The sequence below is a fragment of the Astyanax mexicanus genome, chromosome 21 (genome assembly GCF_023375975.1).
Source record: "Astyanax mexicanus isolate ESR-SI-001 chromosome 21, AstMex3_surface, whole genome shotgun sequence".
In the NCBI taxonomy this organism is placed as follows: Eukaryota; Metazoa; Chordata; class Actinopteri; order Characiformes; family Acestrorhamphidae; genus Astyanax; species Astyanax mexicanus.
Genome location: NC_064428.1, coordinates 9,873,093 through 9,892,500, shown reverse-complemented (window position 1 = coordinate 9,892,500; position 19,408 = coordinate 9,873,093). Strand labels below are relative to the sequence as shown.

Here is a 19,408-nt window from a genome sequence, read left to right as displayed (position 1 = left end):
CTGCTTTCCCTCATTATAGAGCTATGAAATGTCCTTTTCTACATCCTCACTGCTACAGCTTTACACTAGTGATGACCATTACCAAGCTTCTGGATCATTAACACAGCTGAAGCAGTTTAATCAGAAAATGATTCAGTGAAGCTTCTGATACTCGTCTCTACGCTGCTTCTACTGTCCAGTTTCATTTCCTACAAGATTCATTCTGTTTCACTGAAGCTCATTCACACTGATAAACCTTTATTACAACTAAAATAAACCAGTTTCATCTTTAAACCATTAAATAAACATTTCACTGACTCAATTCTCCATTTTATATTAACCACAGACAAAGATAATAAATAATACAAATTACATTCCCTTACATTCACAATTACAATCTGCACAATTTAATTACAGGGTTTTATTCTAAAACTGAATGTGTTGTGCTGTGTTGGGATTAGGATTTATCTTCTTTTTATTGATCATCTCAGAATATGTGATCAGATGGACTGATGGGCATCGATGGGTTCAGATATAAAATAGATCAGTTATAGATTTAGATTTTATTTAAAGGATTGGTGTGAAAACTGTGAGTAAATAAGGTATAAAATATGAAAAATATAACTGATTAAAACATCAGAACATGTTTCTCCAGTTTCAGTCAGTGGAATAAAGCGGGGGATCTGAATCTTCACAGTGGATTCAGTGACGTAACGAAGCTTCGGTTACTGTTATAACGTGACTAGTGATTTTAGTGAGGACACTGCTTTAATCTCTGTATCCAGTGAAACATCCAGACTTTACAGTGAAAGCTTCATGAAGCATTGTGTAACACCACAGTCCAAGATAAGCCTGTTCTGGATCAGTTTTATCAGAGAATGAAAAGATGGAGAATACATTAGCCGCTTAGCTTAGCATAGGGTCTGTTCTAATGGGTTCAGAAGGAGAATCTCACTCTCTGTACTTTTATATGATCTGTAATTCAGTGTTTTAATAAAGGATTTATTTCAGCAGCAGGTTAAAGGTTTTAAAGTGGGTTTGTGTTTCTGTTCTCCTGCTGTTTTAATACAGAACTCAGCTGTATAGTTTAGCTGCTCTGCTGCAGCTTTTTCTATAATTCAGCCTCTAAAAAAACATCATCTTCTCTGTGCTTTAACTACTGAAATGTGTAATAAGTGTTTATGCTATGTAAGATAATGAGCTTTATGTGAGCTTTATATTTAAAAGTTGTTTATTTTATTATTATTATGTATGTGAGACTGAAATGGTGCTGATTGTATTACAGTGTGAATTTTGGTACAGTGATTTTGTTCATTTAAAGGAATTAAGAGTAAAATAGTGCAGATTTCAGATGTTAATGTAACGTGCATGAACATCGCTAGCTCTTTTTAGTGGAACTCCAGCACCTAAAATGTATCCCAGCAGCCCTAAATAAAGGGTGCCATCAAACGCATTAAAACATTGCACTAAGTTGTTCCTGGTTTGTACATGTTTATTATTTATAGCAGTGTTATTGTTATTTACTGATATGTTGTTTGTTTTGTTTTTATGGACGTGTTTGTTACTTAATTGTCCTTTGTATGGTGAAACCAGAGAAAAATGTCCCGCCTTGGTGGAACATTACAGTTTTATTCTATTCTATTGGGTGTGTGTTTGTGGGATTGACTAGCTGTTGATTTTGCTGTATAATACTGTATATTGTTTATGACTCTGACTATGAAGGTTACAGTGTGGTATGTGCTACATTAGCTGGTGTAATGTATTTATCATTTATGTACTGTAAAAATTACAGTAAGCAAATAAGACTCTGATAATTCACACCCTGGACCAGATAATGGAGAATGCAGCTGTAGGAGGAATGTTTGATAAAATTATATAACAATCTGCTCCCAACAGTTTTATCTTCTTATTCGCTGAAAAGATGTGTGACAGAAACACACCTGTCTCCTGTATATAATAGTCTGTATGCCTGAATTGAATGTAAATGATTTTATTTCTTCTGATATGATTCACTCAGACCTAAAATTACAATTGTATAACGTGCTAAATATCATGTGATGATATTAACCACGTTTACATGCAGCCTGATAATCTGACAATATTCAGATTAATAGCTCAATCAGAATAGAACACATTCATAAAGCAGTGCTATTGAGGCCATTCTGAATGCAGTTTTATCTCATTGAGCGAGGAGGATAATCCTTTAAGTGATCAGTTAAATAGAAGAATAACAGCTATATAAACTCCTGCATCCATTACATTTACCGTATTTTTCGGACTATAAGGCGCACCGTATTATAAGACGCACTATCAAAGAACGCCTATTTTCTGGTATTTTTCCATACATAGGGCGCATCGCATTATAAGGCGCGTTAAGTGACACTAGAAAGGGTGCCTATATCAAAGTGAACAGGGGTGGCGCCATGTTTCCCTTCCCCCACGGGGGGGGGTGTCTTGCCGGTGGAGCGTCTCAGTATACAAATCTAGCTCTTTCAAAGTCAAACGAGTGCTGGATATTAATCTACACAGATTCCTCTCCTGAAAACTGTTTATTTGGGTGAGTAACGTGCTTCAGTTTATTTACAGTAAGCTTAGATTTCCAGATGTCCACTAAGGCTTGCTGCACCAGCGTTAGCATAGCTATCCGCTAGCACGCTAGCTAGTCCCCTAAACTAGTAAAGTTAACCCAAACTTAAACGACAGCGTTACACTGAGTAATCCTGCGTGTTCTGGTAAGACAGTGAGATATTAGCTAGCGATTCGTCCCCCGTAGCTTGTTTTAACACGGTAAACAAGCAGATTACAGGCTGATAAAACTCACCTCTGAGAGAGTTAGCGCTTAGCATCTAGCTAATGCTAGCCAGGCAAAGCAGCACAGACTTACAGGCTGATAACTCACCTCTGAACGGTGAACGCTTAGCGATTAGCATCTAACTCTAATAATACTGCTCCAGCAGTATTAAAAGTACTAAATTTAGATAATACTGATCTCTGAACAGTGAAAAAGCTAGCTAGCTTAGCGGTTAGCATCTAGCTAATGCTATTGCTGCTCCAGCCACGGAGCTGCACGGCTCTGCACGGAGTGTGTTTACTTTAGATAATTTAGATAATACTGATCTCTGAACAGTGAATAAGCTAGCTAATGCTATTGCTGCTCCAGCCTCGGAGCTGCACGGCTCTGGACTCTGTATAGCACTGAAACTCTCTATAACGCTGCACGGAGTGTGTGTTTACTGCTCCTTACAACCTGACGAGTAAAATTTAGATAATACTGATCTCAGTGAATAAGCTAGCTAGCTTAGCGGTTAGCATCTAGCTAATGCTATTGCTGCTCCAGCCTCGGAGCTGCACGGCTCTGGACTCTGTATAGCACTGAAACTCTCTATAACGCTGCACCGAGTGTGTGTTTACTGCTCCTTACAACCTGACGGGTAAAATCCATACAAAAGGCGCACCGTATTATAAGACGCACTGTCAATTTTTGTGAAAATTAAAAGTTTTTAAGTGCGCCTTATAGTCCGAAAAATACGGTACAGTCAAAGAGTTACAGTACATTCTCCACATATACAGGACAACAGCAGCATGTAGAATTACTGGAATATGAGCAGTGGTGGATCAGTGGTTAGAGCAGCGCTCCATCAACGACACGGTTCTGCCCTTAATCCTCACTGCTCCTGGGTGCTCACAATATTCCACAACATCACTGAGTGTGTTCTGAGTGTGCTCAGTGTGTGTGTGTGTTCTGAGTGTGCTCAGTGTGTGTGTGTGTGTGTGTGTTCTGAGTGCTCACTGCTCAGTGTGTGTGTGTGTGTTCTGAGTGTGCTCACTGCTCAGTGTGTGTGTGTGTGTTCACTGCTCAGTGTGTGTGTGTGTGTGTTCTGAGTGCTCACTGCTCAGTGTGTGTGTGTGTGTGTGTGTGTGTGTGTTCTGAGTGTGCTCAGTGTGTGTGTGTGTGTGTGTGTGTGCTAGGTTAAAAGTGGAGATTGTAATTTTCCCCACTGTGGGATTAATTATTATTATTAATAGAGGATTTCTCAGTGCATGGCTGCTGTAAACAGTGCAGATTACTGGTCTGGTGAGCGTATCACTGTTTGAGGGATCTGTCTGTATACAACTCAGGATGCAAAGTAACGTGTCAATCCTGAATTTTACATTAACTAATTTTTCTGTGAAGTATAAAAGTAATTAAAATGTGTGTCCCTTTATTTACAATAGCATCGTCACACACTCCTGTTAAGAATTTCTATTTTATCATCCGTTATGGAGATTAAACTATAAATTAGATATACCATGAACTGGAGAAAGGTGGAAGCTGCTGTGCTCTATATGCACTGAAAACAGTCCTGTTAATATCTGTAAATTCCTTCACTGGGACGACTGGTACTGGTATCATCCAGAGGTTTGGTGTAATCATTAGTAATCTCTTCTTTAATCAGTGAATGTAATAAACATTTTCTTCTATTTCCTTTAAATAAATTTCAGCTAATATCCTACTGCTCTTACTCTGACTAAACTCATATGATGCTGGTCGTCATGGTTTGGATCAGATAGTGAGCATTTTCATCAGACTGTTTTAGAATCATAATTAATTCAGTCAGATTGGACAACATCTCTGCATGTAAACAAAGCTAAATATGGAATTATTGCTACTATTAGCTAAAATAATTACATTGGGAAGACCCAGAGGTGCAGGGCACTGCAGTGTTCCCACATATGATTCAGATTCTGTACCCTAAAAAAATTATAGGTAAATAACAGAGTCAAAATATAAAAGTATAATAAACTCATTATCTTATTGCATAATAATGGATGAAATGTGAAGGGAACACTGTAAAAGGTTCCTGTCAGCTGCGTGTCAGTGAAACTGAGTATTTTTTTATAAAAAATGTAAAAGGAATAAGTGATCATAAACAAGGAACATCTCATTATTAAGATTCCACAAGAATTTACTTTAATATCTTTTTAAATCATAATAATCCAGCTGGGGTTTCTGGTCTGTATATCAGAATTTCAGATCATAAACTGATTACAGCTAATCTCTTTCTAATCTTAAATCACATCCTATAACCTGTATTCTGTTCTGTAATTCTGCTGCTGTAGATTCTGTGTTCTTTTCTGCTCTAATCAGATCTTCTTCTCTGTCTGTGATCTGTAAACTCTCCTCTTCTGTCTCTTGCTGTGCTGTGTCTGTTTCTGACACCCTGGCAGTGTTGCCAACTCCTCAGTAAGAAAAGTGGCTATTGGCTGTCCAAAAAGTCGCTAGAAGTCACTAAATGACGTCTTCGCCGAATTTGCATAATACATGTTTTTTAAGCTGTAAAGCATTAGGGTTGTGGGAGAGAAAAGTGAGTAAAAACACCATAAATGTGTTAGAAATGTTACAAATGAACAACGTCTGTTGTTTTTTAAATAGGAGGTCACATTTTTACAGTAACTTCATTTTTACGTGAATTACATAAATTAGTTTTTTGCCATGTTCTTAAATGTTATTATAAGAGCAGCAGTTATTCGGAACTGTTATTCTACGTTTTTTTTTAGTTTGTTTGTTTTATTTTTATTTTTTACGTTTTCTTAAGTTTTCTTCCTATCATAGACAAATTGTTCAATGGTTCAATAGATATTTAGCTTTGTTTTATTTATTTATTTATTTTTAGCTTTGTTTTATTTTATTTTATTTTTTTACGTTTTCTTCTACCTATCATAGACAAATTGTTCAATAGATATTTAGCTTTTTATAAAGAGGCAGACACTGTGGAGGAGGTGAGTGACTGACTGTGACTGTGTGAGTTAAATTAAGTGATTTCTTTTCGTGTCACACTGAAGACACATTAATATTTATACTTCTGATCTGTAAATACAGAGCAGGGTCAATCAGCGGCGGCTGTGGGCACGCGCGATTCATTTGCATTGTGTTGGTGGAGCGGTGTGTGTGTGCTCTGACAGTCAGACTGCACTGTGAGTGGTGTGGGGCGGGGCTCACGGCAGCGCCCGCTGCAGCGCGGAGGACAGGAACTGAAGAGCGTGTGTTCATCTCAGAGTCGCCAAAAGTCTCTAATAACACCACAAAAAGTCGCTAGATTTGTCGCTAGTCGCTTTTTAACAAAAAAAGTCGCTAGAGGGTCTGAAAAGTCGCTAAATATAGCGACATAGTCGCTAAGTTGGCAACACTGCACCCTGGACACTCCAGCTCCCCTTAAGACCAGAACTGTGCCGTCCACCAACTCCTCTCCCTGATTTACCCTGAACTCTGTGTTTTAAGACGTTTTGAGCGTCTTTATAAGAAAACTGGTTCACATGTTCATTCACTTCTCTTCTGAAAACATGCTGAAATATAAAGCTGCAGTAAATGCAGGGCTCTGTTTATTATCCTCTATTAATTAAAGCTTCTGGTCATGATCCTAAACATCCTAAAATAATTACTAGTAACTTCTCCAAAAAAGTAACTGAGTTAGAAACTGAGTTACTCCACTATAAAAGCAACTAGTTACCAGTAAAAGCAACTATTGCTATTTTACCCCAGGACGTTTTTATTCATTTAAATCAAGCAACAGGTGTAGTCAATCGTAAGTTTAAGATTTTTTATCAACCTCACTGTGATCTATAGTTCTATAAATCCGTTTTCAACTTTTCCTCCGTGGTTGAAAGGCAGCTGTTCTGTGTGTGTGAGGCTCGTATCACACACAGCTGAACTGTTTTGCCGGAGGGCGGGACCGCGCTCATGCAGCAGCTCTCTCTATTGAAATGAATAGGACGCTGTGCTGGTGGACGGGGAGAGGATGCGTCGCGTTTTTCTTGCGTGCGCGCCGCACTAACACTAAAATTTAATTTCAAGTCGCGGGCCACAAAATATCGTTCTGCGGGCCGCGAGTTTGAGATCCCTGATTTAAAGTGCTCACTACAGACTACTGTCTTCCTCTGATGATGAGCCTGCAGACCCCTAGAGAAACCCTGGTCTCATCCTCCCCTCCCTTGTGATTCACACACACACTTGCGCCGTTGTCTGTATGCGCAAAGTAAAAAAAAAAAAGTTAATTCAGCTGCTAAAGTAACGTGCAGTAATGGGGTGTGGGAAATGATAACGCGTTATAATTACAGTCAGAGTAATTAGTTAGATTACTCCTTACTGAAAAAAGTAACGGCGTTAGTAACGCCGTTTATTTCAACAGCGTTACTCCCATCACTGGTCAGGACTGACTTCATCACAGATAATTATCTAAATATTATCCTGCCTACTTGATCTGGCCCCACCTCACTTCTGAAGCTCTGTCTTGCTGATATCTCTACACCTGTATCCCATCTCATTATCCTCTCTTACTACTGCTTATGTCCCCAGGGTTCTGAAATTGGCTGCTGTTACACCCATTCTTAAAAGACCAGGTCTAGACAGCTCCGTCTGAGTAAATCGTAGACCAATTTCAAACTGACCATTTCTCTCTAAAGCTCTGGAGATGGAAGTTGCTTTAGAAATGCAAGATAATCTGATCAATAATAACCTATTTGAGAAGTTTTAGTCAGGTTTCTGCTGTCATCACAGTACTGACGGCTCTAATCTGTGTCCGTACTGATCAGCTCCTTTATGTCTTTATTCCTCTTGTGATTCTGCTAATGGTTGTGTTTCTGAGTTAATGGTTGGGTTTCTGTGTTTGACCTGATTCTTAGTAGCACATATTAAATCTCTGACAAAGTCTGCGTTTTTCCATCTCCTGGTGCATGTCTTCATTTCTTCTTGGCTAGTTTACTCCAGTTCACTGCTTTGTGGTCTACCCTCTAAAACTCTGTGTCCTCTGCTGTATATTAAACACTCTACAGCCAAAATCTTTGGGCATTTTCACATCTGAAAGTCCAGACCAGAGTTTGCACCAAGGCTCATATCATTGCTACAATGTAAATACAGTATTTGATCCGGTTAGTTTTGGTTTCACTTAGTAGTTTAGTGAGCGGAGTAAAACTTTACTACATTCTGTCACCATCAGCTACGTAAGTGGAGTCTCTTTACGCTTTATATTAATTTATAGAGAGTTAGTTATTAGGGGAGTTACTTTGCCAGGTGTTGTGACGATTTCTAGCTCTCTGTCAGAATCCCCTTCGCATACATCAACTCCACCCCGCCCCCTTTATTTTTGTTCATACATAAGGGTTAATCTATTGTTACAGCAAATAAATTAATTCCCAGTCTAAGCGTCTGTGTTCATACTGCTGCGTGACACGCTACATGCCACGTGGAGTTGGATTTCGGCCTTTTACTTTAAAGAAAGGGACCAAACAAAGCAGGTGTGAAGTTCACTCTTAGTTTACACCAAGAAATGTGCTCATATCACTCCCATCAGCTATACTTGCTACATTTCACAAAACACATCTGTTTTAAAGTTCTGCTACTGACTTTTAAGGTCTTGCACTGCTGTGCTCTTATCTTCTTTCTTTTTGCTTTATGCTCCATCACACAGTCTCAGGTCCCCTGACTCTGGTCTGCTGGCTGTTCCTCTGCTCAGGCTTTTCTCTATGGGTGGCAGGTCTTCAGTGTTGCTACCTCCTGTTATCTGCTCATCCTCCTCTCTTTCTCTCTTCACAGCACAGCTTAAAATCTCTCTTCTCTAAATATTTTCATTCTCTATCAGGTCTTTCTTTTTGTTGTTGTTTTTTTACACTTCAAACATTTTAGTATAAAGCTTTCTTTGGATTGTAAAAGGCACTCTGTATAAGTGTGACATTATTACTATTATTACTATTGTTTTAATTTTATTTGTTTGCTTTCACCCTGATCAAAACTTTTATTGAGGCAGTGTTTAAACCCATCACACACAGATCAGTGATAGTAGCAGCTGTGTTTTATTATTTTAGCTGCGGTCCAATCTGAAGGGAGCTGCCCAACTAGGCAGCATTTGCAGGCAGCATAGGCGCGCTCCCGAGAAAAGGACTGTCCCATTCGGAAGGTAGCATGTGCTGCCTACCTGGGCAGCTGCCTTATTTTACCCCAATTCTGAAGGCAGCGTGAGATGTATCCTTCACGGCGAAGGCAATCCCATGATGCATTTCACCAGCTCAGAGTTCCAGCGCTCAGATTTAAAAACATGGCGGACGGAGCCGGCCTGCCACGGAGTTTCTGTACAAATGTAAGTAATTCCCTCTTGTATTTCCACTCACCGCTGCGTGGGTTTATCAAACTAGCATATTTTAGACTGTTTTAAGTTGTTTTCCATCGTTGTTTTCGCCTGTACTTCATTTAATGTAAGACCTGACCGGCGGAAGCTACCGTTAGCTTATCGCGCTAATTTACCGGGTAAGCTAACACGCATCTAGCCGACTTACAGAGTACCAAACGCGGCTGCAGCGCTGAGGAAACCCCCGCTAGGAAACAAAGATACCCTGGCCGTCCAGTATAAAAAGTTTTAACTGTTTTAAGTCACTGTTACGTATAACTAAGTGATTTACTGTGTAAATAGTGTAAACGTGTAGAATAACCTGTAATTTAGTGATTTAATGCGTAATGAGGAGTAACTGTTTATTATACGTTGGGTTTATTGACAAATATCTTTCAGTTATGATTACTTATCTTAGTATCTATAATGACATAATCATTGTGTGAAACCTTGTATTCTATATGCATAACCAATACTCACATTGTATTTGATCATCTTTATTACTCACAGTGTATTTTACACGCATTTATATAAAAGATTAACCAATAATCACAGTATATTCTTTAAAACACTGTTTGATCGAGCATGTGTCTAACATCATCCTTATTATGACAAATTAACCCACATGATACATAAGGCGTATATTAACACATAGGATCTATTATATGGCGGACTAACCACGCGCTGCTAACACAGTAACATATAACATATAGAATCCATTGTGGGACGCATACAGCTTATGCTTGAAGCATTTTGCTCAACTGCATGTTTCTGACTAACGGCCATCAATCATCAGCTAGTGCACTCTGTACGAACTAAATTGATACAAAGGAGGCTTCGGGACGAACAGTGTGGCCTTTCTCTCTGTGCGTGCAAAGTCCTTCACCTACCAAAGCGGGAGGACGCGCGCACATAGGGAGGGCAGCACTGTATAATTACTGAAACAATGTCACACTGTCTGACTGGACCCAGTCAATTCTTAAAACAATACCACACTGTCTGGAAGAACACAGTCAAGGCCAAACACTGATGGTCCGGTCAGACACGTGAAATGGATTACTAACACGTGAAATTATGCACACACTAACATGAGATGATTTTAGCAACGCCTCATCAGCAGGTTTCACGTCATTTTGGGTATAAACATGGAGTCAGATCAGAGGGGGGTCAGAACTTATACTGAGACAGCTAACAATTGGTTTTGTATGTTCTCCTGGATCCAGTACTTTGTAATAAATACTTGGTTTGCTTTCAACTTCACTCCACCTGTCTGACTCTCTCTATCAAACGAACACGTAGGGGAGTTGTACCCCGGACGAGAGGTGGGGGTAGCCCACCTTTCATTTTCTTTTCTACAACAGTAAACAGTTAGAGGGAATAACTAGATTTACCTGTAACTGAGTGATTAATTGTGTAAATAGTGGAATTATGAGCGTGTTCTCCATAAACCACTGTTACTAATTCAGATTTATTTTTTCCACAGGGATGAACGTGGGCCGGGGAAGGTGAACGCTGGTCAGACCGGCTGGAGGCAGCGTTAGCTCCCTTTATGAATATATATTTTTTTCTTTGAATGTAATAAAGTTTTCTCTCTTAACATTATTATTTTTGCTTGCTGTGTTTTATAGTCACTATGCTTATTGTAGTATCACATCTCAACTAGTGGGTATGGGTAAATAAATAAATAAAAAGTTTATGAATCATGTGTTTTATGCAACTAAAAGGTAAAGATAAATTAGCTGACTGTGTATGAATGTACTATTGTGTGAAACGTAGCTTAGTTTGATAATTTAGCTCTGATGGCTCATACAAAATATTTATTATATTATGGTTTCATTACTCATGCATTTCTATGAAGCATCTAATCAAAAATAAATTAAATACATAAATAAAACTGACCATACTCTGAGAATTAAGTGAGGAAAAGTGTAGAATTAAAGTAAATCATGAATATTTAAATATATGTAATATTTGGATGAGTAAAAGAGAAATAGCTGCCGCTGCATTTTGCCACTGATTTATCCCGAGGTAAGTGATCATTAACTTTAGTTATTTATAAACAGCTCACAGGCACAGCGCGCTAGACGTGATGACGTATGCTGACTCCAGAGCGTGTCCCGAACGCGCTGCCTTATAAGATCCCTTATGGGTGAAAATGCTGCCGAACGAGGGAGCTGCCTTTGAAGGCAATGACTACCTAGGCAGCTCCCTTCAGATTGGACCGCAGCTATAGTGTCTAATTTTCAGTCAGGCTGCTGGAGTTTTAAACACTGTGTTTAATCTCTCACTGTCCTCTACTCTACACACTCCTACCTACAGCTGAAACACCTTGTAGATAAAGTAAAGTCAGAGACAGAAGCTCTGAATCTGTTGCTGCACAGATTTACAGTGTTGGTTCATAGTCCTTCATCAGTGGTTACAAGCTGCTGTTTGTGGACTAGTGTCAACTACAGAGTGTCCTATATGGTTAGTGGAACTAATAAGATGGACAATTAAAGAGGTGGTCATAATATTGGGATATGACCATGTATAGCTGATTTTTAGTAGATATCTAAAAATAGCATTATTTAAACTGATAGTGAACTATATCTAACATGCTCATAGGACCATGGTGTCTACCAGCAATATGTAATGGAAAGCATTCCAACCCACAGTCAACAGCAAAGATGCACCAATTCCAATTTCCAATTCTTACATAAATTATAAGAAACTTTCTTTATAGTAAAATATTGAAACAAAGTGCAGTACTGGACTTTTTACAGACTAGCTGATGAAATGAAGTACAGTATTTGTATGGGTCTGCTACCGGTTTGTAGTAGCTGTGTGTGCCGTGACAAGAGGTGGAAATCCTGGAACACACGTTTGAGAAGTATTACATTGTGTGTTGTATTCCTTGCGGTTTAGTAAAGTGAAGTGTTTTTAAAATATTTAACCTCGACTGCTAATTTCTTCAGACTGGGCATACTCAGCAAGTGTCTTATTAATGTGTTGCTCTGAATATTGAAGTTGTTCCTCCGCAGCTTACTCTGACCCTGTAGATATGCGGACTGCGAGCTTGCTGATGTCTGCACTCGCTGTGAAGAACATTCTTGCTCATAATGTATTTTGTGTGAGTCTGTATGTCTGTGCCGCTGTCGCATTAAGTAACACATGTAAAATGTGTGTACATTTATAGCAAATTTTAATCAGAATTCTGAGACTGATTAGTTGGTCAACAGTCATGGCCGATCAACTGAAAATCATCAGTGACTCCAGTCACTGCTTGATCAAGCTTCGCATCTTTGGTGGATAGTGCAGTGGGTGGTAATGATCATGACTGGCAGTGTCTGGCTGGAACTCGTTACTTTCACACCAGCACTCTTTATACAGACTCTGGTTTGTTCAGTTTTCCTTAGTGTGGTTTGTTTTAGCGGTTGTGTAAACAGTAATTGAACTTGGTTGTGCACCAAACAACTGCATTAAGACCAGCAAGAGGAGGTGGTGTCGTTCCCATTCTAAACCAACTCTGAAGAGGCTCGTTTTGGTGACTGTGATCTGTCCTTAATCCGAATTAACCATCAAATTTACTCCACTTGTTTGAGATACACAGCTGTTAAGGTGCAGTTTAAACTCATTTATTACCCAGACAATTACTGAAGCTATTTTCTAATGCTGTCTCTGCTGCTGCTCCATGTCAAAATGTTAATACAGTGTTAATACAGTGTCTAGCTGATTAATTTTTTTTTTCTGTTTCTGATGATGTACTGCAATGTAAAATAAAACATGATATATAAAAGCTGAATTGTTTTTTTTATTAAAGCATTTTTTTTTTACAATTAACTTAGTATTTCTAAAGTAAAATAGCAAGTTTAGTACAGTTCAACATTGTTAATAAAGAGTCCTACAAAGTCCTGTTAATCAGTGGTTCTTTTTTAAATCCCTAAATATGTGATGCTTATTTGGACACTGAGGAGACTAATTAAGAATGTTTTTAAGCTTTTGGCTTCATTGTATAGTTTCCATTGTCTACCACTGTGTAGCACAGTTTGAGCTGTTGTTACAATTGTTTGTGTAGGGAATGTAGGTGTGCAGGTCACCATAAAATATAGGGAAGGGACCTATTTTACCCAATCTTTGAATCATCATATAATTAATTTAGTCTCATTAATAAATTAAATACAAATGTTCAAATCATTGATATCACATAAGATATCATTTCTAACTAGAAACAACTGTATGAGATCTTAAGTTTTTAATAAATGTGAATTCTTTTACATATAGTTATCAGTAGCAACAAGGATGAATGATTTCAACACAGTTGGAATACTAAACACGACGATCATATGTTAATAAGTTCAGCTGAATTTTGGAGGAGCTGAGAGAGCAATGGAGATTATTCTTGGCTATAGAGACATGCAAGGGAGCGCACTCCATCTGAGGAAGTATAGTTTTTTTTATTGGAATAATGACACCCTTACATTTGACTATTACTGTGTGGATAACTCAGGATATGCACATAGCTACAGAAGCTTTAGCTACAGTGAGCTCAGAATCAGCTCAGCATGTACATGTTACAGAGCTCAAGAACAAGGTCTTCAGTTATATTGACACTGTAACTTTAAAGGTTTTTTAGGAGGAAAATCATATGCTCTGTGGTTTCTTTCACTCCAAATACATTAACTTTACTCCAAAAGCTTGGGAGTACAAAAAGGAGGACAATGGCTCTGTGCTGTGCTGCACACTCAACACTGAGAATTACCGGCTTACGTAATACTGCCAAAAAAACACTAGCACTCCTTTTCCTTAACTCTTGGTGACTATGCAGTGAAGGTTTTCAACAACAAATAACAAGAATTAATCTTTCTAACATTTTTCTTGATAATTATTTACAGATATTTTTATGGGTTTTTTCTTTTTAGTCAACAATAACATTAACTGACTAGATTTCACGTGTGCAAAGTACGTGGGCAATCATTACATTCTAAAGCTACTGCTGTATTTCAGCTTTATGTATATAAAATACTGTATTTTAGTATTTATCGGTATGTTAGAACAGAGGTGCAAAAGAAAATGATATAATTTGCTGTAAAATCTAAATTTACAGTATAAATATTATCTGGATTTCACTAGAAAAATATGTTTGAAATTCATTCATCTTAAAGACCTTACTAGCCCAGTTGTTTAATGTTCAGTCTGATGTGATGGATATTATAGGAGATCAGTCTTTGTCATCCTCTTATGATTTGGAAGTAATTTTACCATTCCTTGAAGAGGAAAGGGGTTCTGCCCAGGTTCCTCTGGGAATATAATCTCTTCTGACTGTATCTGCCCGTTACAAGCCTGACTTTGAAGAAAATAGCCATGTGGAGCGTTGAACAGGCATTTGGCTTAGACTCTAAGAGATGACAGGTAGCTAAGTTTCTCTTGGTGAGAACAATGGTGCAGCCTTCTTTGTTTTTATCTGTTCTGTCTACCAGTGATGTCTGACTCAGAGAGAGAGTTTTTTTTTTTAATTCTCTGTTAAATTTTCACCTTAGTGGTGAACAGCAGAGAGAATGATTCCCCGTTGTACAGGGATGTTGTTACCTGCATAACTACACACCTCCCTGTCCCTGTCTTTCCCTGTTTGGTGTTGACTGCACTGTGCATTGCTGGTGGTGCTGTCACCTTCTGGTAAGGATACATTTGTTCTTGGCTTTGTAATTTCTACATTCTGTGGGTAACTGGTTCCTGTCAGCCTCACAACTAGTACTGGGCAAACCCAAATTTTTCTATTTAGCACAAAGTCTAATAATTCTCTCTCTCTCATGCTCTCTTACAGGTTATTTTTTCTAACCATTTATTCATGTGTAATGTTAAACAGCGGCAGTATGTATTGGTAGTACATGTCATTGGTAGTAAATTTGATGTAATGGAGAATGAGCTCACATGTTGGAAAGCTAAACGAGCATGTTCCATCATCAGGCTCTCTAATTCACTAAAAGTGTCTTAAACACAAACAGTACACACACACAGACACATACCTGAGTGTGCTGAGTTTGCAGCGTGGATCCTTCAGTTTATTTGAGAGCTCCTTCACTCCAGACTCTCCTGGGTTATTGTAGGTCAGATCCAGTTCTTTCAGGTTTGAACTTAAAGATAAAGCCAGAGATAAACATCCTTTCTCTGTGATCATACAACCAGATAACCTGCAGAGAGGAGAGAAAAACACCAGGATTAGATAGGATAAGTGACACAGATAAGATGAGTGGCAAAGATAAAACAGACTGTTGGTATTCTTTAAAATAACAAAATAAGTTATTTTAGTTATAATCGGACAGAGGCACTGACCTGAGTATCTCCAGTTTACAGTGTGAACTCTTCAGTTCAGAACAGAGTTTCTCCACTCCTGAATCCTGCAGGTCATTATTACTGAGATCCAGCACTTTCAGAGAGGAGGCTTCCAGTTTTAAAACTGATCCCAGACTCTCACAGGACTGTTCCCCAAGATTACACAAAGCTAGTCTGACAAAAACAGATGAAATAAACAAAGTCTTCATTAAAAAATGTATTGAATAAAAAACATAACAATAGCACTTCCATATTTAGTTTAATAGGATTCTGAGTGCACTCATGATTTATAATTACTAAATACATTATGTTAATATTGTCTAAATTATGCAGTTGTGATGGAAGTGTCCATTTCCAAAATCAGATAAGTAACTATATAGGTAACCAACTTGGTAACTTACATCGTACAAACCATCCTTAAGCTACACAGATGTTCCCCAAAACCAAATTTTGACAAGATTAATTGCAACAACTGCATTTAAGCTGTGTAGTTCCTGGTGATAACATCATTGAGGATAGAACATGCAGTAACAAGAGTATTAATACTTTCAGAAAGCTAAATATTTATATTAATCATGCTATATGAACATTTAAACTGTAAAGGGATGAATGTGTAGCTCTTAATGTACTTCTTAAATAATTTATATTTTTAAACACATGGTTGTACTTATTAAGTATTATCACTATAACCCATTTGTGCCCATATGAGAAACCTATGGAAAACTGCATATATTTCCTATAATATGCTGTGATGAATCACTCTCACAGATATCTGCTACCCTCAAGCCTCAAAAATCAAGGCACTGTGTTTAAATGAGCAAGTTCTGTAAGTTCATATTTAACCATTTCTTCTGAATCATATTTAACAAAATGTGTTCCTCAAATTTCAACTTTACATAACCCAGATTACTGATATTACCTGTTCTGTTAAATAAAAGTGTCAGTGGTGTGTATTAGTGGTAAGTGTAACTGTCTGTTGCAAGAACTGGACAGTGAGCATTTTCTGACCTATTTTAGATACGATATCGACCAGTTCATTTCCCTCTTTAGTAAGCTTGGACCCAAAATAGCAAGGCATTTGAGCCATCAGGCCAAGCACCTATCTTTCTATTTGTGTTTGTTACGTAAAGTAGCTTAAAATATTGTTTATTAATGCATTAATTACTTCTGTAGTTTAATGCAAGCATATTAAAGACAAAAAAATGGAAACATAAAATATCAATAAGGCATTCACAATTTAAAATAAGCTGCAGTGTTTATTCTTTACTAGTTTTATTGAAGGTTTTAACTGAATATATATAGCATGTTAGGCCGCATTTCAAAAATACTCTCAATCTCTCAATAATCTTAAAAGAAGACAAATATTTAAAAAATAAAAGATTATTATAATTTTTTATAAATTTAATCATTTCCCAATTATATTTACTAAAAATTAACTAATTATTTCTAAGGTATCTTGGAGGACTCTTTCCACTTTCTTGTTCTCAGTTACTGTGTTGGGGATTCCACTGTAATTGGAATATTTACAAGGTCCATATTGAATTATTCACAGAGTACATGCCAGTGCAACCTACAGAGGACCAGGAGAACCACTGCTGCTGGGTTTCATAGGGAATAGAATTTCCCAAACTGCTTGGGATTAGAGCCCGACCCAACCCGACCCATAAACTGGCTGTTTCAATGAGTAAAATCTGTTCAGAATGACACTCGAACACTGAAGGAGTGTAGACCTATTATTTAAGAAAAATGTTTTAAGAACAGCTTCACACAGCACTGCAAGTCAAAAGTGATTAGATTTAGTTAGTTAATATCATTAATTCTAGTATTAGAAATATATATTTTTATTTTTTTAATACAAAAAAATCAGTTACTGTCAAACAACCAACTGTCCACAAAATCTGCAACAGTCCACAAGCGAGCAGCCTTAAGTGAAAAAATATCTGTAATACTGCTGCTAAAAATAACCAATAGAACACACATGAACATGAAACACATCACATCGGAAAGCTTTATTAGTTTTATTAGTTCATCCTCCCGCCTGGAGTGTTCTGGTGTATGAGCTACTCACAGGTTAAGGGTCTCACAGCTGCTTCTCAGATGGACTTATAGCTGTGAGGAGTTTATTCCTCATACTGTATCTCCTGTTTCACTACAAAACACGTGCTTTTATCTCCCTCACGCTCATATTATAATCCATACAGAATTCTGCAGCTTTCTCAGTGTTTTCTGTTGATATTTCGCACTGTGAGGTGCCACGCGCTGCCGCTGTTGTGCCAAAATCTCACTGCCCAGAGAATCTGACTTCGCTTTGCGAGCAGGATTTCTCCCAACACTGCTCCGCTGGAGTGGAAACAGCACTTATAACTAAATTAACAAACACAAAAACGAAGGGTATTCTATCTGTAATTTCAGTTTGTTTTAGTTAGTTTTATAAACACACAGTACGGTTACAGTTTTTTTTATTATCGTTTCTATTAGTTTCAGTTAGTCTCAGACTATTTTCTGGAGACCGACCCGACCTGGCCCGAGGAAAGTGGTGGGAAATCTCGGCCAAACCGAAGTCAGGTCGGGCCTCGGGTCGGGTTCGGGCAGAGAATCTAAGCTCTGGGATTTACAGATGGGATGCATCCAGGGAACCTCGTAGTTGTGGATGTTTCATACTGTTTCTGGGTTTTGGGTGTAGAGATACAAGGCGTGTTTCCCTGCAGAATCTGACATGTTACAGAGTCGGCGCATCATGTGCGATGGGAAGTCATGTAAGAAATACAGAAATGCAAGGCAAGTGTTTTTCTATGCTGTGACGGCAGACATTTGGACAGACAACTTCCACAAATCCTTGTTTCTCTTTGCTTCTTTGTGTGGCTTAACCAGACTTAACTACAATGTGCACATTTTAAGCACTGCTCTGTCCAGCGCTTTCTTCTCTGCTGTACTGGAGAAGAGATCTCTCAGCTCCTAGGAAATGAGAAGTCACTGGTCACGTATTTTAAACTTTATGGATTGCTAGGCAGCCTGCACAGGTCTCTTAAATAAACCAAATACAGTGTTTGACATGCTGGATTCTGTGTTGCAGCAGTATGAACACATTGTATCTTTTGTTAAGTGCTGACCACGCCTAAGTGAAGTAGAGAAGGAAAGAAAAAGGGGAGGGAACTCTTGGGCTGGAGTTCTGAACTGCGTGCTGAAGAAGCGTGCAGTTATACTCCCCCCCCCCCTTTTATTTAATAGGAAGTGATAGAGTAGAAGAAGGGGGGTTGTTGGGGAGGAGGTGGGTTGCAAACTTTCGTCATGAGAGGTAGTTAGTCAGGGCAGGTATTTATAGGACGGCTGATTGATACAGGGTGGAGAGAACGTAGAGTTCAGGCGTGGTCCTTCTACCAAACTTTTGTTATTACATAACATCATATACTGCCAATCACCTATATGAAAAACGACTTTTTAAAAGATGCAACTAACGATTTGGAAACTGGTAACACACTAAGTTTGTTGTTAGTTTTATCTTGGTCTGTGAGCGCTTTTGAGCATTGTACAGCATCAACACTGGAACTGGTGCTCTAAGCTGTGTCTATTGTTCGCGTTTCCTGTCTAGAAGAACTAATGTCAATGGCCAATAATGCACCCCAACCACTACAAGCTCTACAGGACTGCTCACTTTTCTAAAGTTTTGACTTTAAAAAGGGTTATTAAATTTTATGTCCCTAAGTATTTTCCTGTCTATTCACACAATTAGAGTTGCATAATGTAAAATAAATACTTTCTTTTAAAAGTAAAACATATCACCTAGAATGAAATAGTGAACAATGGTGTCTTTTTATTTTTCTGAGAGTGGTTGTTTGTCAGTGGTAAAACAACTCAAGGCACAGAAGGGGGTAATTTTACACATGAAATTTTACACATGAAGGGAAAATAACTCTCTCCCACAAAAACATGGCTGTATCGCATTATTTTGGAAAATAAGAATTATGATAGTTAAGCCTGCAATA

General features: G+C 38.1%; 1 protein-coding gene and 1 long non-coding RNA gene across 2 annotated transcripts in view; one reads left to right on the top strand and one right to left on the bottom strand.

Annotated features, from left to right (window-relative positions):
- Window positions 1-19,408, bottom strand: part of LOC125785892 (ribonuclease inhibitor-like) — a 330,748-nt gene that overhangs the window by 2,352 nt on the left and 308,988 nt on the right. Inside the window, exons 10-11 of the mRNA XM_049470091.1 lie at window positions 15,426-15,599; window positions 15,119-15,283 (exon numbers count right to left, since the gene is read on the bottom strand). Coding sequence (XP_049326048.1) covers window positions 15,119-15,283; window positions 15,426-15,599 — 339 coding nt within the window. The remainder of the gene's footprint in view (window positions 1-15,118; window positions 15,284-15,425; window positions 15,600-19,408) is intronic.
- On the top strand, window positions 8,810-10,718 carry LOC125785910 (uncharacterized). The gene is made up of 2 exons (XR_007428199.1): window positions 8,810-9,089; window positions 10,600-10,718. It is a non-coding gene; the product is annotated as an uncharacterized LOC125785910 (long non-coding RNA).